At 39.5% G+C, this 25,688-nt stretch overlaps 1 protein-coding gene across 1 annotated transcript; it reads left to right on the forward strand.

Moving 5' to 3' along the window:
- Positions 1-8,551: 8,551 nt before the first annotated feature.
- LOC109243061 (protein EMSY-LIKE 3-like) lies at positions 8,552-22,874 on the forward strand. Its single transcript, XM_019409954.1, has 10 exons — positions 8,552-8,774; positions 9,631-9,845; positions 9,938-10,047; positions 10,130-10,382; positions 10,471-10,674; positions 10,780-10,848; positions 15,710-15,952; positions 16,031-16,099; positions 16,180-16,243; positions 22,420-22,874. Exons 1-10 carry the CDS (start codon positions 8,747-8,749, stop codon positions 22,461-22,463), a joined length of 1,299 nt encoding a protein of 432 aa, XP_019265499.1. The 5' UTR covers positions 8,552-8,746; the 3' UTR covers positions 22,464-22,874.
- Positions 22,875-25,688: the final 2,814 nt, after the last annotated feature.

Here is a 25,688-nt window from a genome sequence, read left to right on the forward strand (position 1 = left end):
GGGGGGGGGTTTATTAGATGGGGGTTTAATTTAGGCTAAATAAAGTTAACATAAAATAAAAAACATTTAAAATAACAACCAACGCATCAGATTTTTGGCGGAACTAGCGCGGTATGAGCGAGGCAGCGCTAGCCCAGGCAGAACACAACGCAATATGCGCGGCCACTAGCGCGATCGCGCTAGTAGCGCGGGCGCGCTAATTTTTCTTGAGCCCAGGCAGAATACTTGCCCATATGCGCGGCCACTAGCGCGGGCGCGCTCCTGCGCGAAATTTTTTTCATGTTTTTCACCTGTTCTTACCACTCTCGATGGCCTTATCACCCGCCCATTGTCACCTGCATTGGTTAGCACTTCCTAAAAACTCATAATTAACAACTACTACTATCGTTGGGTTGCCTCCCAACCAGCGCCTTAGTTAATGTCGTGGCACGACGATTACAACAATTCAATGGGTTGCCTCCCATGCAGCGCCTGATTTAACATCGCGGCACGACGCAGACAAGCGCATTTAAGGCTCGCTCGACCTCTGAGGTTCCGTCAGGTGGATCTCTGACACTTCCTTTGGTTCATTCATGCCTATGTATAGCTTCAATCTCTGCCCATTGACTCTAAATGTGTGAGAGTCTTTTTCTGAGGCAATCTCTACAGCCCCGGAAGGGAATATTTCAACCACTCGAAATGGGCCAGACCATCGTGACTTGAGCTTACCCGAGAATAGCCTTAATCTGGAGTTATAGAGCAATACCATGTCCCCGGGGCTGAAATGTCGCTCAACAATGTTCTGGTCGTGTAATCTCTTCATTCTTTCCTTGTACAACCTTGTGCTCTCAAAAGCCAGATATCGAAACTCCTCAAGCTCATGCAATTCAATGATTCTCGTTGTGCCCGCAGCCTCAGTGTCTAGGTTCAGCTGTTTCACTGCCCACCAAACTTTATGTTCAAGTTCCACTGGCAAGTGGCAGGCCTTCCCGAACACCAATTTATATGGTGACTTACCAATTGGTGTTTTAAAAGCAGTTCTATAAGCCCAGAGTGCATCATCTAGCTTTTTCGCCCAATCAGTTCTTGTGGCGTTTACTGTCTTGGTCAATACACTCTTTATCTCTCTATTAGACACTTCCACCTGTCCATTTGTTTGCGGATGATAGGGTGTTTCCACCTTGTGATGCACATCATACTTCGCTAGCAACTTCTCAAATGCTCGATTACAGAAGTGGGTGCCTCCGTCACTGATAATAGCTCTCAGTGTCCCAAAACGGGTGAATGTGTTCTTTTTCAAAAACCCCACCACCACTCTTGCATCATTAGTGGGAAATGCTGCAGCTTCTACCCATTTGGACACATAATCTACAGCAACAAGTATGTACTTATTGCCAAAGGAGCTGACGAAGGGGCCCATGAAGTCAATCCCCCAAACATCAAATACTTCCACCTCTTGAATCGGGTTCATGGGCATCTCAAGGCGACGGGAAATGTTCCCGGTTCGCTGACATTCATTGCAACTCTTCACCCATTGGTGTGCATCTTTAAACACTGTTGGCCAAAAGAAACCGGCCTCTAGCACTTTCGCAGCTGTCCTGACTCCTCCAAAATGTCCTCCATACGCCGATGCATGACATGCCTGCAAAATAGAAGATTGTTCTATCTCGGGGACACACCTCCGGATCATATTATCAACACATATTCGAAACAGATAAGGTTCATCCCAATAATACATGCGACAGTCACGATAAAACTTTTTCTTTTGTACAGAGGAAAGATCATAAGGAACTATACCACAGGCTAGGTAGTTTGCAAAGTCTGCATACCATGGCACTTCCTCAAGACTTGTGGCGAGCAGTTGCTCGTCTGGAAAGGTTTCCAGAATGTCTTCAACCTCATTTGAATTTTCAGCTCCCTCAAGTCGTGATAGATAATCAGCGACTTGATTTTCTGTGCCCTTACGGTCATGAATTCCGAGGTCGAACTCTTGGAGTAACAGCACCTAACGAATTAGGCGCGGTATAGATTCCTTCTTCTCAATCAAGTACTTGAGAGCTGCATGGTCAGTGTATACAATTACCTTAGAGCCGATCGGGTATGATCTGAATTTATCGAAAGCAAACACCACAGCTAACATCTCCTTCTCCGTCACAGTGTAGTTCAGCTGGGCTCCACTCAGCGTTCTACTTGCATAGTAGATTGGATGCATTAGTTTGTCTCTCCGCTGTCCCAGCACTGCCCCCACTGCGTAGTCACTAGCATCACACATGAGTTCAAATGGTTGCTCCCAGTCGGGGGCAACAATGATGGGTGTTGTGACCAGCCTCTTTTTCAGCTCCTCGAATGCTACCCTGCAATCATCAGAAAACAAGAAGGGGTGATCTTTTTCTAACAACTTACAGAGAGGGTTGGCAATTTTTGAAAAGTCTCTTATGAATCTCCGGTAAAAACCGGCATGCCCGAGGAAGCTCCTGACTGCCTTGACTGAAGTCGGAGGGGCCAGCTTTGCTATCACATCCACTTTAGCACGATCCACCTCAATTCCTTTGCTTGACATCCAGTGCCCCAAGACTATGCCCTCTTGTACCATGAAATGGCACTTCTCCCAATTAAGAACCAGGTTAGTCTCAATACATCGTTTCAGCACACGAGACAGATTTATAAGGCACTCATCAAATGAGTTCCCCACCACTGAGAAATCATCCATGAATACCTCCATTATGTCCTCTACCATGTCAGTGAATATGGCCATCATGCACCTTTGGAATGTGGCGGGTGCATTGCATAGGCCAAATGGCATCCTCCGAAAGGCATAAATGCCATAAGGGCAAGTGAAGGAGGTCTTTTCTCTGTCCTCAGGTGCAATAGAGATTTGATTGTACCCTGAGTACCCATCCAGAAAACAGAAGTGAGACCTCCCTTCCAATCTGTCTAGCATCTGATCAATGAAGGGAAGTGGGAAGTGGTCTTTCCGGGTGGCTAGATTTAACTTTCTGTAGTCCATGCAAATTCTCCAGCCCGTGACGGTTCGTGTTGAGATCAGTTCATTGTTATCATTTTTTATCACCGTCATGCCACCCTTCTTAGGCACACATTGCACCGGGCTAACCCAGCTGCTGTCAGAGATTGGGAAAATGATTCCCGCATCTAACCACTTTATCACTTCTTTCTTCACCACTTCCTTCATGTTGGGGTTCAGCCTTCTTTGATGTTCCCTGGAAGGTTTGTGTCCCTCTTCCAGCAGAATCTTATGCATACAGTAGGCGGGGCTGATCCCTTTAATGTCTGCCATGGTCCACCCAATGGCAGTCTTACACTCCTTGAGTACCTGCACATCTAACAAACTGGATGAGATAATAACTGGTAATATGGAGTTAGGTCCAAGGAACTCATACCTGAGGTGGGCGGGCAATGGCTTCAATTCCAGCTTTGGTGTGGTTCTTCAATGGATGGCTTAGCTGGAGGAGTTTCTCTATTTTCTAAGTGTAAGGGCTCAAATTCAAGAGTTCTATCCCAGAACCCTCTGCCCTCTAACGCCAACACCCATTCTGCCAGTTCTTCTCCATTCACCTCATCTAAATTCATCAGACATGCAGCCAGGGGGTCCTCAATAGTCAGCATCTCATCATCAGTTTCTACAATTACATCCACGGCATCAATAAGAGAGCAATTGGCGAATTCACTTGGTCGCCTCATAGATTTCTGCACATTGAATGTTATCTCTTCGTCGTTCAGTCTCATCTTGAGCTCCCCAGTCTCACAATCAATGAGAGATCTCCCAGTGGCCAAGAACGGCCTTCCCAAAATTATGGGAATTTCTTCATCCACCTTTCAGTCTAAGATCACAAAATCTACAGGGAACACAAATTTCCCTACCTGAATCAACACATCATCCAGGATACCAGAAGGTCTTTTTACGGTCCTGTCAGCCAGCTGCAACAACATAGAGGTGGGCCTAACTCTTCCAATCCCCAGCCTCTTATAAATTGCTAGGGGCATAAGATTTATGCTGGCCCCTAGATCACAAAGTGCCTTAACGAAAGCAAAATTACCAATAGTGCAGGGAATTGTAAAGCTCCCTGGGTCAGATAGCTTCTCCGCAATTGGTCTAGTCACCACTGCACTACAGGTCTGAGTAAGAGTCACCGTGGCTAAGTCTTGGAAATCGAATTTCCGGGACATTAAGTCTTTCATCATTTTTGCATACCCAAGCATCTCTTTCAAAGCATCTATCAATGGAATATTTACCTGGATTTGTTTCACCATCTCCAACAATTTCTTGTACTACTCCTCTTTTGGGTACTTAGCCAGCCTCTGAGGGAATGGTGCAGGAGGTCTCTTCTTCCCAATGATTTGGGATTGCTCTTTATCAGCTGCCACCTCAACTACCTGTTCCTGGGCTGTCTCAGCTTCTTTCTCAGCCTCAATCTGAATGGTCTGTTCTTCATGGGCAGGCTGGACTGTCACCTCTGTCAGTTTTGTTGACTCATCTAGCTCAATAGGCACTGGTATAAGTGTCTCAGCCTGTCTGGTTTCTCAAGCCCTTTCTTGCTCTACATCCAAATCTCTGCCATTACATAGACTCACTGCCATCAGCTGCTTAGGGCCTTGATCTTTTGGGTTTATCTGGGTGTCTGCAGGTAATGTCCCATGAGGGCGATTGTTTAGAGACATCGAAATTTGGCCCATCTACACTTCAATATTCTTGATAGCTGAATCATGTGCATCTACTCTTTCACTAATTTTTGCATTTGACCCAATAACCTACTGCATCATTGCTTCGAGTCTAGCAAACCCATCTTCCTGTCGTCCACCATGCTGTTGTTGAGGAGGATGATACCCCTACTGCTAATTCTGATTATTGTATCCCTGTGGCCTTTGGTAAGGTTCCATATTATTAGGAGGTCTCATACCTCCCATGTTTCCATTGTTGCACTGTGGCTGGCCTAGCCTGTAAGGCTGCTGCTGCTGACCCCAATTTTGACCACCCTGTCTCTGGCCTCCATAATTAGACATATAATTCTTGTCTTCAGGGTAGTGATGATGATCATGTTCCGCATTTCACTGGTTACCAATTGGCTGACTAATGCAAGATGTGCACAAGCCCCCATTGGTAGTATCTACAATGTGTACCTGCTGCTTCTGCCCTGATTCTTCCACCTTCTTGGTGAGTATACTCATCTGTGTCAATAAGGTGGCCATATTTTCAGCCATAGAGTTAGATGGATCTAAGGGCACTGAATGAACCACTGGGGTGATAGGTGCATTCCTGGTTGTCCATCCCGAATTCTGTGCCATCTTGTCAAGCAGACTTTGGCCTTATCTCCATGTTTTGCTCAAAAATGCTCCACTAGCTGAAGCATCAACTATGTTCTTCACGCTATCTGACAATCCCATGTAAAACCGCTGCCCCAACATCAGATTTGGGACTCCATGGTGTGGACATATAACCAGCATCCCTTTGAAGTGTTCCCATGTTTCATGTAGTGTCTCCATTGGTCTCTGTTTAAAACTCAAAATTTCATCAATTTGTTGAGCAGTCTTGTTGGGTGGGTGGAACTTGTTATGGAATTGCTTGACTAACTCCTCCCAAGTTGTTATGGAATTTATGGGGAGTGAGTTTAGCCAGGTCTGGGCAGCTCCTGTCACTGAGAATGGAAACAATAACAGCTTGATTGCTTCCGTAGTTACGTTGGGCTGCCTTTGGGTTTTGCAGATTGACAGGAAATTCTTCAAGTGCTGTTGAGGATCTTCGACTTGTGACCCCGAAAATAGTCCCTTGTTTTGAAACAAGTGCAGCATGTTATTCGTGATTTGGAATGATTCAGCCTGTATCTGCGGGACTACAATCGTTGTGGCCAGATTTTCAGCTGTGGGTTGTGCCCGGTCATAGAGAGCAGCCTCTGGCACAAGAGGTGCCGGTGGCGCTATCGGTGCAGGTGGGTTTCCTTCGTGATCTCCCATGTTCAGTTCGATTTGTTCAATTGTTTGTTGCTGTTTGCTTTTCCGATTGGCCCGGTTCAAGGCCTTAAAAACTTTCTCAGGATCAGATAAAGCTTCGAATACTTCACCAGTTCTCGTTGAGTTTCTAGGCATGCACTTGTACAACCAAGTCAACAAACATTAAAATTTCAATGTATAGATTGGGTATAGAGAAAACTGACCACACTAAGAATTTCTGTATTTCTTTCAATTGTAATTGATAACACCATTAATTCCCCGGCAATGGCGCCAAAATTTGATCACGCCCAACTATGCCTTATAAAAAGGACACGCGGACGTTGCAAATATAATTTGAGTATTTAGCCCAGAGTCGAACCCACAAGGAATTAACCTATCAATTACTCTCGTTAGACTTACTAAATTTCACGGAATCAACTTTCCAAACGTTGTAAATAACAATTGATGGTATTTCTACTAACTACGAATGAAAGTAAATAAGCAGCTGAAAACTAACTATGATTAAGTTGTAAATAATTAAGAGAAGGTTCTAAGGTTATGATTTCCCCTATTGACGGAATCCCTTCCGGTTATGCTTTACATAGATTTGCCTAATCATCTCTATCAATCATGAGCACTATTTTTACCGTAAATCTCTCCCGAGTAATCACAATAATTTACTAGATGCACTCTCCCGAGATACGCTAGTTGGCTTTATTTATTACAGCTCACTTTAGATCACACTCAAGGCTTCGTTATCCCTAATTCCGCCTTTAAACCCTCGGTTATTGATCCCTCATATACTTTGGGAGTGGTGCTGTTCAACAGTTGACCTAAATATGCACTCTATCCCGAGTTATGCACACTAAATAGGCACAGCTAATTGAGGATCCTGTCAATTAACTACAATAAGAATATAGTTGAACAAATAGAGATTAAACCGGGCAAACTATATTAACATAACAAGAAGTTCATCCTTCAATAGGTTCCATCAAAACCTTAGACTAAATATTTAGCTACTCATACTAGTGTTCATCACAACAATATTCAAAATCATCACAAATCGTAAAAACAAAAAGGAAGAAAGGAAGAACTCGATGTTGAATTATCCTCCTTGCCTTCAACTAAGTTATGAAAACCTTGATAATGAATCTTTGGGCGAGCTGGACCCTCTATAGGTTAAGTGGATTTACCCCCGAACATCCAAGTTTACCCCTGAAATATACTTTTCCGGAACTGGGCTAGCGCGGTCGCGCTAATGAGCGCGCTAGTGACTGCGCATATGCCCTATCATTCTGCCTCGACTAACTGGGTTAGCGCGGTCGCGCTAGTGGACACGCTAATGGTCGCGCTAGTGGACGCGCTAATGGCCGCGCTAGTCCAGGTCTCCATTTTAGCTCTTCTTTCTCTCGTCTTCCCACGTACTCAGCTTCTAGGGGCTTTTCTTGCTTCATTTTAGCTCCGATTACCGTCTTAAGTCCTCATTCATGCCAATGACTCCTGCAACGTGTGAAATTCACAATTAGAGCCAATTTATCGTCATTTAACTATATTATAACAGTGAAACATGATCAAGCTGGGACATAAACAATCGCCAAATTACATAAATCTAGCCTATAATCAACGATTGCATAATGGTTGGGTGTGAATGCATATATTCTTTGTAACGATGGCTCATCGGCTATCACCGAATGCTATCCGATGTCAATATTTTGAATATTTGTCATCGACTACTATATCTTCGGGATTCATTCAACACCGGTCACATGTTTGCAACCGGTATCGATTATTCGCTGATTCACATCCTATCTCTCTTCAGCTCCACGTGTCACCTCTTCATTCGTCCAACTGTCACTAACCAATTTACCGCATACATATTTTACTACTCATAAATATTTATATTCTTATTATTTATTCACCACATGATTAATCATCCTTTTGACCAAATTCTTTTCCTAAATTTTTTGTAATTGTTATACCAATCTTTCTTTACTTTATCCATCATTGTGTTAATTAAGTCCGATCGGGAATCATACTTTAGTGGATCTTGAGGTATGCCTAACCCCCTCTCGTTGAGATAACTTCAACCCTTACCTAAAATTTTACTAGTTCTGAAGACCATTTAAAGTATCCTAATGCGACGACTCCATTACTCTAATTAACTTATAGAGTCCTATATGTTGTGCTTTATTTAATATGGAAAAGGTACTGATATACCCCTCTACTTCGGTAAATATTATATTTCTCTCCCCTGTTATACTATCAGGTCATTTAAAGGCCTACCGTTAGGAAAGTGGGTAAAATTACCCTTATTTTTGGAGGGGTAATTAAATGGCCTGATACTATAACGAGGGAGAGAAATGTACTATTTACCAAAGTAAAGGGATATATCAGTACCTTTTCCCTATTTAATATGTGAAAAATAGGATGCAATAAATATTAGCTAATGCTAATATAAATTTTATACTAAAATGGTAATAAGGTGAGGTAATTATAATCGATGAGATATTCTTAGAACTGAACCAAACGAACCCTTAGCTCTTTCCGCACGTGATTCCCGGCACAGCGAGCTAAAACACACACACACAAAGTCAAAAACCTCGAAAAACAAAAGTACAAAAAGAGGCGGAATTCAAACATTTCAACTAAATCGGATTCTAAAAGCACAATTCACGTCCGCGTTCCCCCCCAGAACTGATACTTCCTTTCACGGCTCTTTTGATATTTTTTCGTGTTTTATCTGTTTTGAGTTCGATTTGGTTGTAATATATACATATATTTGCGGCTTTACTCTCCTTTTTCTACTACATTTTATAATCTGGCTATGGACTACGAGCCCTATGATAGCAGCGGTGAGTTTCTTCTTTAAAAAATGTTTGATCTTTTTGTTCTTTGCGTTTTGAAGTCTCTATTAGGGTTTTGAGGTGTGGTTTGGTGTTAGGGTTAGTGGAATTATCATGTGCATTGGTTCTAATATGAACTTCTTGTGGTTTTACTTTTGCTGCTTATGCCCACTTTAGAACCTATTTTCTTGGGTGAAATTTAAACTGATTTTCTTGTAAGAATTGATGTATTTTTAATGAGGTAAGGAATTACTTTTAAGTGAAACAGTTCATTTGTTCATTGAGCAGCGGAATGTGAAAGTAATTTTTCTTGAATTTTAGTTTAGATGCGTATGCTACCTTCAAGATTCATTCTTTAAGACTCTTGTAATTCTGCCTCAGTATTCTTTTAGCTGAATTACATGATAAAAATGAATCTGATGTAGAATTAAAAGCCTTTTGCTCAAAACCCAACAGAAACACTAAGTGGTTTCTTCCTATTTGCCTAAAGAATCTTGTGCTGGTGGATGGGAGTAGGTATCAGGTGGATTCGTCGAGGCGCACACAAACTGATCTGAATAATTTAAAAAAAAAAAGGAATTACAAGAGTCTTTAGGACAATGAATCTTGAGATTCTAATACCACGGAAAAATGAAATCTTAGTTTGGAATCTTTTTTAGGGGTACACCTGCTGCAGTTTAAGTTTTATATTCAAAGGTCCTTCATGATAGAAAGTGATCATTGTTTTCCTAGCACAAGCCGGATCTTTAGAATTTCTTTTGTTGGTGCTTATGTGAAAAAGTGTCAAAACTTGTATCATGTAATGCATGGTACTAGAACTGTGTTTAGTATACTCTAATAGGAAGAACCTGTAAACTTGTTGCAGGAACGGATGATGATCTACCTCCGTCACATCAAAGTAGGATTCCAAGAGGTGGTGGCCGCATTGCTGGAAATGGAAGATCTGCTGTCAGAGGTTCTATACCTCGCGCGAGGATGTATGGTGAAACTGACATGGAGGCCCAAATTCACCAACTTGAGCAAGAAGCATACAGTTCAGTTCTAAGAGCCTTTAAAGCTCAAGCTGATGCCATTACTTGGGTACCATCTTTTATAATGTACTTGTGAATCTAATATTCGAATTTGTTTGATCAGGTTTATAAATGGTTCCTCAATGAATGTATTTTCTTCAGGAGAAGGAAAGCCTCATAACTGAGTTAAGAAAAGAGTTAAGATTGTCCAATGAGGAACATCGAGAACTTCTTGCTAGAGTAAATGCTGACGATGCTATCCGAAGAATAAGGTTAGCTTTGTAGCTAACTCTTGTCCATGCTAACTCTTGGTTTTGTTCTGCATTCTAGAGTTACGTTATCTATTTATTTTAGGGAGTGGAGGAAATCTAGTGGACATGAATCCAGTATGCTTGGTACTGGTCCAGCTGTTCATGATCCAATGCCCAGTCCTTCTGTATCAGCTTCAAGGAAGAAACAGAAGATAGCCTCAACTTTACCATCTCACTCCTTTGCTGGACCATCTCCTACTTTTCATCAACCTGCTGGGACTGCTGCAAACCAGCCATCTTCATCCGCTGCTAAAAGAGGGCCTATGATGGGGCCTAAGGGCAAAAAGCATAAATCTGTAAGTCAGAGCAAAAAGATATGCAAGCTTACCATCTATTTTTTAAATCATTCTCGGTATTGAGTATCTTACTTCTATTTCATCATAGGGCCAGATGATGCCCGGTGCGTCTTCAGTGAAAATGCATAATCCTTCCTCTGGTCCATCTGGAAGAGGCCAATTTGGTAACCGGGTTTCTGAAGCTGCTGAAGCTGCATCATCTGATCCATTGATTGGAAGGAAAGTAAGAACTAGATGGCCTGATGACAATAATTATTATGAAGCGGTCATAACTGATTACAATGCAGCTGAGGTGCACATGATTCTTTGACTGAAGTTCATTTATTTGTTTATTCATTCATTTATATATTTATTTATTTCTTGTGGTTAGTTGCTGAGTCTTGATGCACCTTTGCAGGGTAGACATGCTCTTGTTTATGATAGGGGTACTGCAAATGAGATGTGGGAATGGGTCAATCTTACAGAGGTAAGGAGATGCTATATTCTCATGAAGTAAGCATTTTGATTAATTGCTTGTGTCCTAAGTGCTTTTAAAAGAGAAGCACGGAAAAAGCTACGAAGTCCTTCGAGGTGAATCGTACATTTTGCGGAAAATGTGATAACATTTTGATAAGGAAAATGCATAAATTACGAAATCTATTTTTATAAAGTCAAATGCGATAACAATTACTAGTTCTAGTGTATACAATGTCGACAATATTAATCCATCAACTTGAATTAAACATCATTAAAACGTAATTTCAACGAGGCCACAGAAAAAGAATTTCAGTTACAAATTTACTTTTCAGTTTGCAATTAACCAATCAGTAAGGAGAGTTAATTTGTAACATTCAGTTTTTTTTTCTTTAATAACTGGACTAAGAGAGTAAAGAAAGAAGAAAAAGAGAAAGCTTAGAATCAAAAGTAGCAAAGTAGCATGAGGACTTACATATTAGAAGAAGAAAGTGGAAATTGTTAGATGAGGAAGAAGTGAATCAAAAGGCCTCTAGGGGTTTCGTTAAAAAAACAAAGGTAGTACAGTGCAAGCGCAAGATCTATGGTAGGTGCATGTACACGAGGTCGGAACCTGGCTGGTGGGTGTGACGTTTAAGTAGAGAGGGGTAGAGTGCCTAGGACAACAGAGTTGCTGTAGTGCTACTGCTCGGACTGGAAAAGGCTAGAATGAAGACGTGGAATTATTCCTTCAGCTGTATGGACTATTTTGGAAGGAAAGGAATGCATGAATTTTTGAGAGCAAGTTTGAATCTTCTATTATTACTACTCTGTTTCAATTTATATGACACTTTCCGTATTAGTCTATTCCAAAAAGAATGACACGTTTCTATATTTGGAAACAAGTTAACTTTATATTTTCCATTTTACCAATTTTACCCTTAATGAGAAGCTTTTATAGCCACACAAATGTTATGGCCTACATAGCTTTTAACCTTTATGCATTAAAGACCACAAGTTTCAAAAGTCTTTTTTTTCTTTCTTAAACTTCATGCCGAGTCAAAATGTGTCGTATAAATTGAAATTGAAGGAGTATTAAGTAGAGATGCATCTTCTTACTGTTTTTTTTTTTGTGTAACATGACTATTGCAAATGATATAGAGGCCATGATAGACTTCTTGAGTCCATTGCATATTCAGCATTGATGCTGTCCTTTAAATATCTTTTAAGGACCTTCTGGTTGCTTACTTTTTTTAATACAAATATCTTTTAACAATAAAAAAGTAGAGAAGGGTAGAGGGATGAACTTATTATCCCCGATTTTTGAAGCTTGTTAAAAAAATGGACCCGGGAGACGTGACACCTCCGAACCCCACGACTGGACATTTGGTTCGTGGACAATATAACGTGGGGCCCAACATTAGGTAAACCAAGAATGGACCTACGCTTAACTGTAAGAGATAGCTAATAAGGTGAGGATAGGATAAGACCGTATAGAGAGACATCAACCACCCATTCCCTCGACTAATGTAGGACACTTTAAAAAGGTGAAAACAACAGATTTCTTGGATACCAAAAGAAGGAAAAAAGTAAGACAAAGACGTGAATCAAAAGAAACAGATGAATAGAAATAGAAAGGATAGCATAACAGACCACGACAACCAAAAGAACGTAGAGCCTAGAAGTGCAAAAGAATTTTGAAACTGACCAATTGATCACAGCCACAAGATGGGACATTAGATTTAGAAGGAGCACCAATGGTTGGGAATTGCAGAGAATCATGCATCTCGTGCAGCAACTTGGGAACTTTCACGGAACATCATACACTATGGAATGCCGTTTTCGGAAGCTACAAAAATACGGCATTTTCAATATCAATTCATGCTACAAATGCTAAATGCATTGTCAGATGATAGACACCATTGGCTTTGGGAAAAGATCTGGAGGTCTAGAGCCCGATACGAGGCATCTTGCGTCTGCTGGACATTAGCATATGAGGCTGATCTAACTCCACAAAACCTCCAGCAAAGAAAAATGTTTCTATGCATCTAATGTTACATGTGTGAGATGGCATCCGAAGATGCTAACCACCTGTTCTTACGCTGTCCAGTGGCACTGATTTGGAACTTGCGTTGGAAAATTAAACAACTTCTTTATTGCCGGACAGGTAAAGTAGTGGAAGAGGGGAAGAGAAGGATTTGGGAAACTATCCCATCAATCATATGGTGGGTGATCTGAAAAGAAAGAACCCTCAGATGTTTCGAAGGAAAGAGGGAGAATACATACTAGCTCAAATATAACAGTTTATCTCTCTTAGTTTTCTGGTGTAAAATGCAGAATGTGCAAGATGTAGATAGCTTTTTTTAGTTTCCTCATTCTTCTTACAGATTAAACTAGGACGGAGCTGAGTTTTTGCATTGGTTCCATGATGGAACTGATGCCCTTGTTAGGTTGATGGTTTAACTTTTGGCACATCCTCACAGCTACTTTTGCTTCATAACATTAACACTTACCAAAAAATAACCGACAAATTTTCTGTTTATATTAAAGTTAAAAAAAAAATTGAATTGAACTTACGGAACTTTATATGCATGTCAGAATACTTAAAGTTACCATGTAGATCCATCAGTTCAACCTAGAGGGTGTTTGGATTGGCTTATTTTAAGTGTTTATTGGCTTTTAAGTACTTTTCTAGTTTTGTGGTGTTTGACAATGATAAAAAGTGCTAAAGCACTTATTTTTGAGGCATGAAAAGTACAAAAATAAGCCAAAACCCAAAAGTTGGATATTACCAACTTATGGTGTTTGGCTTTTAGCTTATAAGCTGCTTTTTAAAAGCCAATCCAAACACCCTCTTAACCTCGAGTGTTTCCCCTCCACAGTCTTTCTTTTATAGGATATCCCTTTGCACGTGGAGAGATATGGTGAGTAGGAAGTTTACAACTTAGAATATGCAATAAGTTAATAGAGATTCATTTCAGATGTCAACTTATAGCCTCAAATCACCTTTTTATATTCTACTTGTTACAAGTACTAGATTTCTAGTTAATGTTCTTCCAGTTGCAATAAAATGAAATGCAATGTACTAAAATTAAATGAAATGAATGAAAATAACTAATGTCAAGATCTATCGCACAGTTAACTCTTTTCCTTTGTTGTTGATCTACCTAATTTGATCTGTTTTAATCCATGGAGCAATATTGACAACAGTCAAAGCTTTCAAATGATGTACATTATAATAGTAAATAAAGCATATTGCACCTAAAAAGAAATATTTCCATAGTAGGTGTACTTCCAATGTACTCATTGTAATACTGTGTATCTAATTTATGGTGACAATGAATTTATTTATTCTTGAATTTATAGTGATAATGGTATTTTTTGTCTTATGTTTAATCTTGTTAGTGGTTTTATAACAAATGAGACATCCTAATAATCCCTCCATTTCAATTTATTTGAACCTATTTCCTTTTAAAATCGTTTCACACAAATACTATGACATGTTTAAGACCACAAGTTTCAAAAAGATTATAGCCACACAAATGATTATGGCTTGTTTATGACCACAAGTTTCATAAAGTTTTCATTTCTTTCTTAAAACTTCGTGCCCAGTTAAATAGGTTGCATAACTTGAAACTGAGGGAGTATCATATTGTTATATACCCTTTTAAAAGTACAAAAAATAAATTAATTGGACCGTACCAAATATAAACCAATACAATTGAGATGGTTCAAAAACTTACAAAGTTTGGCTATAAGCAATAGATTGATCGAAATATTAGTATAGCATCAGTTTCATAAAATAAAATAGCCGACCGAGTCAGACCATTGACAATCTTAGTGATAGCATATGTAAGGAGTCCTTAGTACCCAAGTAGCAAAAGGTCTCTTTTCCTCTCTTTTCTTTTTGATCTTCCAAAATCATACTCCGTTTCAATTTATGTGAAGCTATTTAACTGAGCACGGAGTTTAAGAAAAAGGAGAATTTTTTTGAACTTGTGGTGTAAAATGAGGCACATATATTTTGTGTGGCTATAAGTCATTGCATAAAGGTAAATTGTTTCCAAATATGGAGTGGTCATTCTTTTTTGCACGGACTAAAAAGGAAATATGTTAACATAAATTGAAACGGAGGGGTATTAAAAGAATCCATTGTTTATTTCCAGATCACTTTATGCCTCATTCTTAGAAGTACATCGCTTCACCCATGAGGTATAAACCTTGCTTTGGATTGCTTTATTTTATCGCTTTAAGCGGCAAATAGATCTGCTTTACTAACACTTGCATGTCTCATTGGCATATCTGTTTCCTATTGGTTTGTGAGGGTGGTGGTATTTAAAAAAGTTATTAGCCATGTTTTTAAAAGCGAAAAGCACAAAGAAAATAGACAAGGTCAATAAGTCTTGAGGCGGAACGCGACAAGTAAAGCGCACGCTTCTTTGAATTGAATCTCACACTTACAGAAAATTAAAAAAAAAAAACCAAGCATATGTGAATTTAGTACTATAATAATTAAATTGCAATTAAAATAACTAACTTCAGCATCCAGTATACAATGATGCAGACATTAGTACAAATCCTCAGAGTTGAGATTAAAAAAACTCACCGCTTCTCGTTTGGATCACTGAACACGTCATTATTTGAAGCGCATGGTTTCACTTATGAAGCGACAACCCCTCGCTTCACATTGCTTCTCTGAAGTGCATGGTTTTTAGCGACACTGGCTTGTGTCCCAAATTGCTCTCAGACTAGGAGTGGTCTTATAGTCAATGTACTCATTTAATCATCGTTTATTTAATGCTCCTAATTCTTGCATATATAACCAGATTTGACTCATTCTTTGTTTATTTTGAAGAGCTTATTCAAGGTTTTGACTTAACTGACTTCTTTGACAGATCTCTCCAGAGGATATCCAGTGGGAGGGTGAAGATCCTGGAATTTCTCGTCATGGAAACTACAGTGGATTAGGGCGTTGCATGAATAGACCTGTTGGACGTGATAGTGCTCCAGCTGCAGGTAGAGGTAGGGGTTTGCCTAAAGCTCAATCCAGAAAAGATTTTCCATCATCACAGAATGGCATAGCAAAGAAGAGATATGATGATATTCAGCTACTTCACACTGATACATTGATTAAAGAGGTAACCGCAGTTTGATATCTGCTTGATACAAAAATACTACCTTTCTGCATTTGTTCATTGACTGGTGAATGTGGTTAGGTGGAGAGGGTCTTTGGTGCTACTCATCCAGACCCTCAGGAGGTTGAGAAGGCAAAGAAGGTATTGAAGGTTAGTGGCACCCATCTTTATGGTGATTGTCCTGCTCACACATTAGTCTCGCTAGAAGCCTAACTGCTTATATTGTACAGGAGCATGAACAAGCACTTCTGGATGCTATTTCAAGGCTTGGAGAGATATCTGATGGAGATAGTGGTATGAACTGTGCCAGAATATTTTCTATTTATTTTTCGCTTTGGGCCTCATTGTAATTGCATTTAAGTTGGATAACTTTCAGTACTATTCTCGAAGTCTAAGGTCATAATTGATTGTTTTGATTCTTTTTTTTTTGTTTGCTTTGTATTACGATGTACATTTGACTAATCATTGACAACCAACAACACTATTCTTGCATCTTATATTGGTTTCCAGCGAGTTGCACTCTTCATGCTTCAAGCCTGTAAGGACCACACAAAACCCTCTAGCTAGACAAAAAAACTGTTAATAGTATAAAACAATGCTATTATACTGCCGTTCCGTCTTCATTGCTTTTCGTTGAGAACATGAAAAATGGCTCTGATTGTGGATTTGTGATCATCCAAAACCGCTACCATGCCAGTCATAGTTACTTCAAGTCCTAGTTTAGATCTTTGACGAGATTCTTTTATTGTCTGAAATAAGGATCTTGATTCTTCTAATTGAATACTTGTGCCAGAAATTCCTCAAAACAGTTTGCCATTTTCATCATTTTCCTCAGGATCCTATTAAATAGAAATAGAGAACAAAATAACTAGGAAGGTTGTTAGACTCCCCACTTCTAGAAGGATCATCTACAAAGCTAATATCAATCTCATCGAGATCATTGATTTCATACCAAATCCCATCATTCTAATTACTCTTTCAAGAAATACGACATCTAAGTCATATCCTAAAATAATCCATTCTTAATCAAGTAAAATGATAAGTACCCTCCAGAAATTATCAGTTAATGTATCTTGAGATTTCTTCACTGATAATTATCGGTGAATGTTAATGAAGTTCTCTTCTCCTGCACCAAAACCTTAGCCATGAGAAACTTTTATTGGCGAATCCAAGTATGTGGATTGTATGGCTTGTGTTGAACAAGGACTGTTCGTTGGTTGTGGTGCTTAGACTTTTCTGATTTTTTGTTACAACTAAAATGTATTGCCTTTTTTTTGAGAAGGTAAAATTATTGCCTTGATCCCATAATCCTTCATCGTCTTCCTTATTGCCTGTAAGATGCCGTATATTTTCCCATTTGAATGATGTGGAACAAGCGCGTCGCACAGTATAACTCTTTCAAGTACTTGTAAAATCTCCTACTTGGCATAGGAATGGCTTCTGGTTCGATCTTGGTGTAGATAATAGTTACAGTAGGATACAACCTCCGTTTTGTTCCTTTGATGCTTATTTTTCTGCTTGATATTAAGTTGCTTTTGTCATATATCTTATATAATCATAAATTAAGTAGAAAATTGTCTTTCCTTGACATGCATGTTGTTAGATAGTTATGTGTAAATATGTCCTAGTCCCATATGTACTAGGAGTAGACTATGTCCTAGTCCCATATGTAGTAGGAGTAGAATATGTATTATATATAGGGCTCATTGTATCGTTGTTAATAAATAGATTTTTCTCCCGTGCATTCTCACATGGTATCAGAGCTTCAGTGAGAAAATTATCGTTGTGCGTCATTCCAACGACATCCGGGAAGAAAAATCTCATCGCCGTGCACCGGCAACTTCGTCTTGTTCCCAGGGTTTATCACTGCTACAGTGGTACTGTGCATATACCAGTACCACCACCAAATCCAAAACCCTTGTGCGACCAAACCCCAAAAATTCTAGTACCATCTGAACAGAAAAGTCAGTACTGTGCGTCTTTCCGGTAGACGACTTAAGTTGCGTTATCTCCTCATCGGTAAGTGTTGTGCAAAAACCAAAACTACCATTTTGTTCGGAAAAGTCAGGCGACAAAACCCTAGTCAATCGCTCCGGTAGAAAGTCACGACCTTCCACGCGCCGCCAGAACTTGGGTTCCAGCGAGCTACAATAACTTTTCCGACGCGTGTGAGCCATTCTGGCCACTTTTTGACAAAACTTCTTCAGGACAACTTACTCGTCCAGTGATTCCGAGCCTACCCATATAAATTACATCAAATTCGGACAACTTTTATTTTTTTCGACGTGAACAGTGATTTACCGCTGCAAACAGTAATTTCATAAAAGTTTCTGTTTTCTTGTGGTGTTTTAAAACCTATTTTGTAGTGTGGAATTCGGCGTAGTCTCACTATTTTCAAATTTTTCCGACGACCTTTCGGCCAACTTTTGCTTATGAGCAATCACTTGGTTTTGTTGCTTAGGGGGAGTCTAGTGGCCTTGTAGTAGTTACATATATAACAAGCTCGGTACATGTGATTTGTATGCCCGGCTTGAGGGAGAGTGTTAGATAGTTATGGGTAAATATGTCCTAGTCCCATATGTAGTAGGAGTAGAATATGTCCTAGTCCCATATGTGGTAGGAGTAGAATATGTATTATATATAAGGCTCATTGTATCGTTGTTAATAAATAGATTTTTCTCCCGTGCATTCTCATACATGTCATTAGGAAATGCGATTGACAAATCTTTTACCTTATTTTTTCCATATCCACCTAAATAGATAAATGAAGAAACTCCTCAAGAACAAAACACTACATTTAAATGATTGTTCTCGCTACTGGAAAACCAAAAGTTATTTGTATGACAAAATATCATTTCATTGTGGAATATAGCTCAATTTCTTACTGTTCAAGAAAAAAACATCTGATGCGATGAATACCATATAACACAACAAACCATGCACTGATGTCAAAGGCAACAAGAGCAGAAAAGCGCCAAGATCTGCTGAAATTTTTAGTGTGATCTCAGCTCAAGACAAGCCCATCGAAAATTAGGTTGATGCCTTAGGTCTTGGCGCTGTATTGAAGTTCTGCCTGACAAGGCCATGGGAAATTAGGTGCACATGCACGCTTTAGGTCTTGGTGCTGTGTTGAAGTTCTCCCAAAGTGAGATGAAGTGTCCAACATGCATTGCATGTAGTTTCAAGGCTTAACTGGGCCTCAAGCAAGCCTCTAGTAACGTTGTACTTTTGAAATTATGTGATGTAGAAGGGAAATAAAAATGTGAAAAAGGTGAAGTTACATTCTAAACTATAAGATGGTATCCTCCCTTTGAAATCGATAAGCATAAGTTAAACCACCCTGGAAATAAAAGCAAAATAAACACCTGCTAAAACCAAGGGGATGCTGTGGTCATCTGCATAAATATAAATTATATGAAACTTAATTAGGATCTGAACACCATGGATTTTGCGGTAACAGGTGACTCAAAGTCTTAGTAGAAAAAATATGCTATCATAGTTTGATACTAGTTTATTTTGATGGAAGGTCCATGACTGTTCAGTTAGATCCTCGGTGAGGCATCAAATGAAAAGAAGGATGATGATGATGCAAAGAAGAGAATCTAGGATCACCGAGAATGCCCCAGATTCAAACTGATAGAGGTTTCAATGCAGTGCCCATGGATGAGCTATGGAACTGCTACTTTTGCTAATGAATACTTTTTCTGAGGGTCATCGGACTGGGTAAAACCTGAATTAACCGTGGTGCACTTGCGGAAAACTCCTTGCCGAGGGCCTGTGCACCCCCGTGATTAGTCGGGGCTCTTAGAGACTCGGACACCCGGTGCAAATCAGAAAAAAAAAAAAAAAAAACTGTGTTGAGGCAAGGAGAGTGTAGGACTAGTAGCGCAACTGGTAGCTTGAAAGAACAGATGAATAGGGGCCCATATTGAGCTTGCTTCAATTGCTTGATTTGGAGCATTCTTTTCAAGTGGGTTAATGTTCAACTGTGTTTTTGGTGAAATTGTAATTGTGAAGATTTAGGGTATTTCTGGGGAACGTTAGAATAGAATACCAGTGAACACTTCCTGACCTATCCCTTAGTGTTCCCTTTATGTTTTCCGTTTCTGCATATTTTGGAAACATGACCATAAATATCCATCCTTCAATGGGCTTTCTGTTTAAGAAAACAAACACCCCAAAATAATGGTAGTGTTTAACCTAAAAACTTTTAATAGGCTAAGCAATTGAATTTGTACTTTTGACCACAAACAATCGAATTAAACCAATTTTACCTAATCCTTCGATTAATAGAGTATAAAAGACTACAGTAGATAATTGCGCTAAAATAACAATAAAGAGAGTGAAAGTGATTATTACTGATGAACAGTGTTAAAAATAGCGTGAAGCGAGGAAAAACGACAACCCCCATTTCACGAAAAGCGAGAAGCGAGAAGCGAAGCGCCCGCTTTTTTGAAGTGAAGCGGAATTTTTTTAAAAAAATTTAAAATAAATACGGCATAGACAACACATGTAATTGTAAGCAAATGTTCAATAACATAAGAAAGGCAATAAGAACTAAGAATAAAAAATATATAATTGGGCAAAAATTGGGCAGAATTTGGGCAGAAACGGGCAGAATTTTTCTGAAAAAATTTCGCCAGCATTTCGGCTCTTTTTGGACGTTTAGAAAGAAAAAGAAAAAGAAAAAGAAGAAGAAGAATGAAAATAAAACATACTTGTTGAAACTTAAAAGTTGTTGTTGACTTGTTGTAATGTTGAAGAAGAAGAAGAAGAACCCTAGTTTGCTTGAACAAATCGTTGCTTCATGTGAGGAAGAAATTGCTGGTTTTTTGAGGAAGAAAAGGCTGGTTTATAACCCTAGGTTGCTGCTGAAGAATGACTAAAACAGAAGACTCACTCGATTTGGGTTTTTTAATTGAAAGAAACTCGTTTGGGCTTTTATTTCCAGAAGCGCTCGCTTCTTCCGCTTTCTACCGCTTCACCGCTTCTCGCTTTTTTGGCAGAAGCGGTCGCTTTTCTCTACCTGTGTCGCTTTTATCTGGGTAGCGCCCAACCCGTCGCTCCGCTTCGCTTCTCGCTTAAAGCGATGAAGCGGGCGCTTTTCTGAACACTGCTGATGAATCCGTGTCAGTTGATGATTGATTGATGACCAAAATGAACACAACAATTTTGCCAGAGTTTCAGTAGATAATATTGAGTGAATCACAATGTGTTACAATGTTGGGGAGTGGGAATATTTATAGGGTAGCCTAATGGTAACCGTTTCCTAGAAACCCTCCTGCACGTTATAGACGTTACAGGCAGTAAAGGTGAATCCCATCCGTTACGCTAGCTGAATTGTAATTGCAGGACGTGATTAATGTAGGATCACGGATATCTTGGCGTCTCTTGGTTCGGAGTAGGTACCCACCCGGACACCTGTGATCATCCGGACAGGTTATTCAGGAACGGCTTTGTTCGGGTAGGTGCGGAACACTAGTTGTCAGTCAATCTAATTTTCAATGTGAATTTGGGCTTCATTTCCTTGATTTTCAAAAATAAATTGACATAGTCAGAAATTGTTTAGAAGTAATGTTAATCGCAATATTTTGTATTAATAATATTTAGGAGATGCTTGAAAATAGTTGTTAAAAAAGTTGTTGATTTCCTAAATAGTAATTCTACCGTTCTCTTGTGACGGAGGAAATATTATTCTTCAAGATATATTCTAATCATTTCCTTTACTTTCTCTCTTTCTCCCGCTCCTCCCTCCTTCCAGTTGGAAATTTACCACCAGGAAGTGCCATAAAACCAAGCTGCTGTCTCCTCCGCGTCCAATATCATGTGCAGTTCAATGCATTCATTTCGCTTCAATCAAATTCACGTACTGGCTGTGATGTGTATATCCAAAATACCACCATCTTAGTGGACTTTTGTCTATTACTGGCCATTTCTTTGGTCAGCCAACCCTTCCCTCTGGTGGAAGGATCACCATATTATGCACATTTTTAAGGTGAAATAAGTAAGAAGTTTTTCAGGTTGTAACAGAGTTAATGATCGTGATGGATTGATGGAGAAATCAAAGCAGAAAACATTATGAGGCAGAGCAACTGGATGTGTCTGTACCACATAGAAAGTTAAAATGCATAGATGATTGGTCTTCCTCTGTTGCATGTTGTGTCAGTAGCTTTACTCGAGGAAAGCATTAAAGCATGTTCCTGTTGTCTTTCTCGGACTTACAAAACCTAAATATCGCCCCATGTGTTTGCATAAAGGTAAAAACTATGAATGACAATAATGAACTGGAACTTTATGGTTTTCCAAATCCTCAAAATTTTGCTACTCGTAGCATCTGGTGTCATAATTGTTGAGCCTAACGTCGCTGTCTGTTGCATGCGTGGTTTCTATGTAAAGGCACTGCTTTTGACTTTCTGTTGGTTCACCTCTTCCTTTCCTGTTGATCAGAACATTTATTAATACTGTTGCAGATGAACGGCATTTCATGCACGGGCAAGCGATGGATCAGGAATGATAGACAGACATCTCGTAAATGGTAATTAGCTGTGAAGAGCTGCTGTCACTTAACTAGCTGTGAAGAACTGCTGTCACTTAACTAACAGCCAAATGGGCGGGGCGTATATATTTTGTTGATAGTCACCACTACGTTAAAACACCAGATTAATATTTGTCTGTTGTATAATGCCTACTTCAGAAAATGTATGCTAACATTAAATTACTCTAGTTTAGATTCTTAGCATAGGCCAGTCTGTAGCTGGGTGATTGTTTCCTGTAGTTGCAGGTTCTTGCCCTTGTAAAATTATCACATTAGCAATTAGCATGTGATTATGTAAATAGTTTTATTAACAGCTGGTGCCTAAATTGCGGCATCCCTGTCTTTCTTGTGCTCATTGGAATCATGGCAAACAACTCAGTTGAAGCTCTAGAACTGCCAGTTCGCGCAATTCTTCTCTCTGCAACTGCATTTTATCTGAACCTGCATTGAAAGTGCAGCAACTGATCACTATTTTTCCCTATAGTTTTTTCGTTATGTGTTGCTTGCTGCCAATCTTAGCTTTTGAAAGGTGTTGTGATTTGAGAAGGTGATGGTGGTGGGAAGGGGTTAATTTCTTTTCAGGTGTTTTATCCATTGATATATATCTCTATATATATATATATAGAGAGAGAGAGAGAGAGAGGGGGATAGGTTAGCACTCTTCCCACTTTTAACTTCTCAAATTTAACCCTCTAAGCACATTGGCAACACATTAAAATATTTTTGTCTTTCAACCGAATCCTTCTTCTCACTCTACATTGTGCTGCCAGATTGTACTTGCAAAACCCATCCATTTTCTCGCTCGTCTCCACTACTGGTCAAGTGCAGCAATTTATCTCCTTTCTTTATTATGTTTTCCTCTTCTTCCGCCATATCCATCTCCGTACTACCCATCTAATCAAATAAAAATTCCAATCTTTACCAACATTAATTGTCTTGCATTAAACTCTTTTATTAGCAGTAGACCCATTCCCTCTTATTAAAAAACGAAGCATAAAGTACAAAGTATTGAAAAGAAAGCTATGATAAAGTTAATGGAAACTGAAAATGAATACATTCCAGAACTGCTGATCTATAACTAAAAGGAAGAACAAAGCATTTCTTCTCAAAAAATTAAGAGGAAAAATGAAATCCGAACTTCAAAACTCTATTCCTGAACCAGAAATTTGAAGAAAACCAACTATTTTGTTGCTGCTTCAAAAAAAAGATTTTTCATAGTGGTGAAGGACCTGAAATTGCTGAGCATTTTTTAGTTGTAGACTTTAGTTTTAGGTTGTTACTCATTTATTTACAATTGAAAAAACGAAAAAGGGTTTAAAAAAAAAATACCCCTTTACTATGCGAAAAAGATTATTTGTACCTCAATGCACTATCGGTCCATCATAACCCCCGGCGCTATAGAATTGCACAAAAATACTCCTCTGCCGTCAGGGTCCTACACCATGGCTAATGTCACAGGGGTGATTTATGTCGGTCTGAATTCTGCCCGAGGTTCACCACTGTGCGGCAGTCAAGCCCAGCCTTGACTTCAGCCTTCCAACACTTAGAATATTCTTAGGGACGTTTGGTACTTAGAATAATTTAGGCAGCAAAGTAAAGTAAAGGCACACATAAAATTTACAGAAATTTCTTCCAACTCGTATTAATATGTGAATACAAGAACACAATAAAGCCAACTCTATGGCCAAGAACAAAGAACATCCTAGTTCCCTGCCCCAAAATGACCTCCAACCCTTAGACGTTTTTGGTTAACACTTTGCCACAAGACTAAATTCTGCCCTTTGGAACAACCCTATGCACGTTTTTACAGTGCATGCTGCCCAACTACACTTAGCAGCATCTAAAACAATCGGTTGACAAGCCCCAACATATGGGCAAACATGAGAGACATGCATAAAAACGTGCATCCACTTAGCCTATGATCAATCATGCTTGGATGTGACAGTTGTAACCACTCAACTGCACTGTCATGTGCCCAACACACTTTGTAATCGCTGCTTGTACACTGCATGTGCTTGTTTTGGCCAGCTGCTACGCGCCCAAGGCTGACATTGCGCCCAACCTTGCCCTTTGACACTGCTCCACCCCAATGTCATGGCCACAACTTGTCGCCCATGACTTAGCCGCACACGCCCGCTGCCATAGCTGGTTGCTCATGTCAAGTCGCCCCCAACTTGATCAAATCTGCCCATGCCAGTGTCATAGCTTATGTCTTGGCCCCTGCTTTGACATGGCTTTGCCTTGCCATTGTCATGCCAACCCGCACGTCCATGTTAAATGCGTCTTGCCTCCGTCAAGGTGTGTTTGTCAACCCCTCATAGCCCGTCATGCCGAGTTGCCCGTCATGATGTAGCCCCAATTTTCAGGTTGTGTGTCAAGGCCATCATGCAAATCCTTGTTACAACCCACATTTGCCGATGAACTTTGTCAAGGGGCTAACAGCTAACATTATGGCCTGACATTTTGTTGAGGTGAACGTCATGTGACATGCCACCTCACTGCCCTACCCCATTTTACCCTCTCCCCCAATTATTTTCTCCAACACCACTTGATGCCCTACCCCATTTTACCCTCTCCCCCAATTATTTTCTCCAACACCACTTGAATATTCTTTCTCTGAACATTACTAGTTCCCAATACGATCAAGACTCAAAAATTTTAACCACTTTCAGGTCCTTCTCCACTACGCAAAGATCCTCTATATAGATATACTTAATTTTTTTGAGGCCATTATATTTCTTTTTATTGTATAGATATACATGTAAAGTATTATGTGAGTGTTCTATATTTTCTTGTAAATTGATATTGAATTTTCAAAAATACGAATTAATTAAATTTTAATTGAATTGAAGAAAGATAAAAATGCGTGCAAGAAAAATGCATCCATTGTTCTATATAACATTAGAGAATGGTACTTCGGAGATCGATAACCAGTTACCAAAGCAGACATTGATCCATTTTTAAAGTTTAAACAAAACTCTCATTCAATTTTGGTTAAGGGGTATATATACTAGTCTTGATTATTGAGAATAAAACCCAAACAAAACTCAGTGGTCATCCAAAAGAAAAAAGAAGTCACATGTACTCTATTTGTCTTTATTGGGGCAGTTCAAAAGATGGCATCCTTCTTATTTGTTCATCAATCATAGTACATAGCGCAATTTGGAACAAATTGGAGCTTTTATTTATTTGTCCTAGTTGCTT

Source organism: Nicotiana attenuata, unplaced genomic scaffold (assembly GCF_001879085.1).
Source record: "Nicotiana attenuata strain UT unplaced genomic scaffold, NIATTr2, whole genome shotgun sequence".
In the NCBI taxonomy this organism is placed as follows: Eukaryota; Viridiplantae; Streptophyta; class Magnoliopsida; order Solanales; family Solanaceae; genus Nicotiana; species Nicotiana attenuata.

What these genes read in the sequence shown, in the direction of transcription:
- LOC109243061 (XM_019409954.1), top strand. Translation starts at nt 8,747, where the DNA reads ATGGACTACGAGCCCTATGATAGCAGCG. An exon ending in CGAGCCCTATGATAGCAGCG is followed by an intron (nt 8,775 to 9,630) that starts GTGAGTTTCTTC and finishes AACTTGTTGCAG; the next exon opens with GAACGGATGATGATCTACCT. An exon ending in AATGGGTCAATCTTACAGAG is followed by an intron (nt 10,849 to 15,709) that starts GTAAGGAGATGC and finishes CTTCTTTGACAG; the next exon opens with ATCTCTCCAGAGGATATCCA.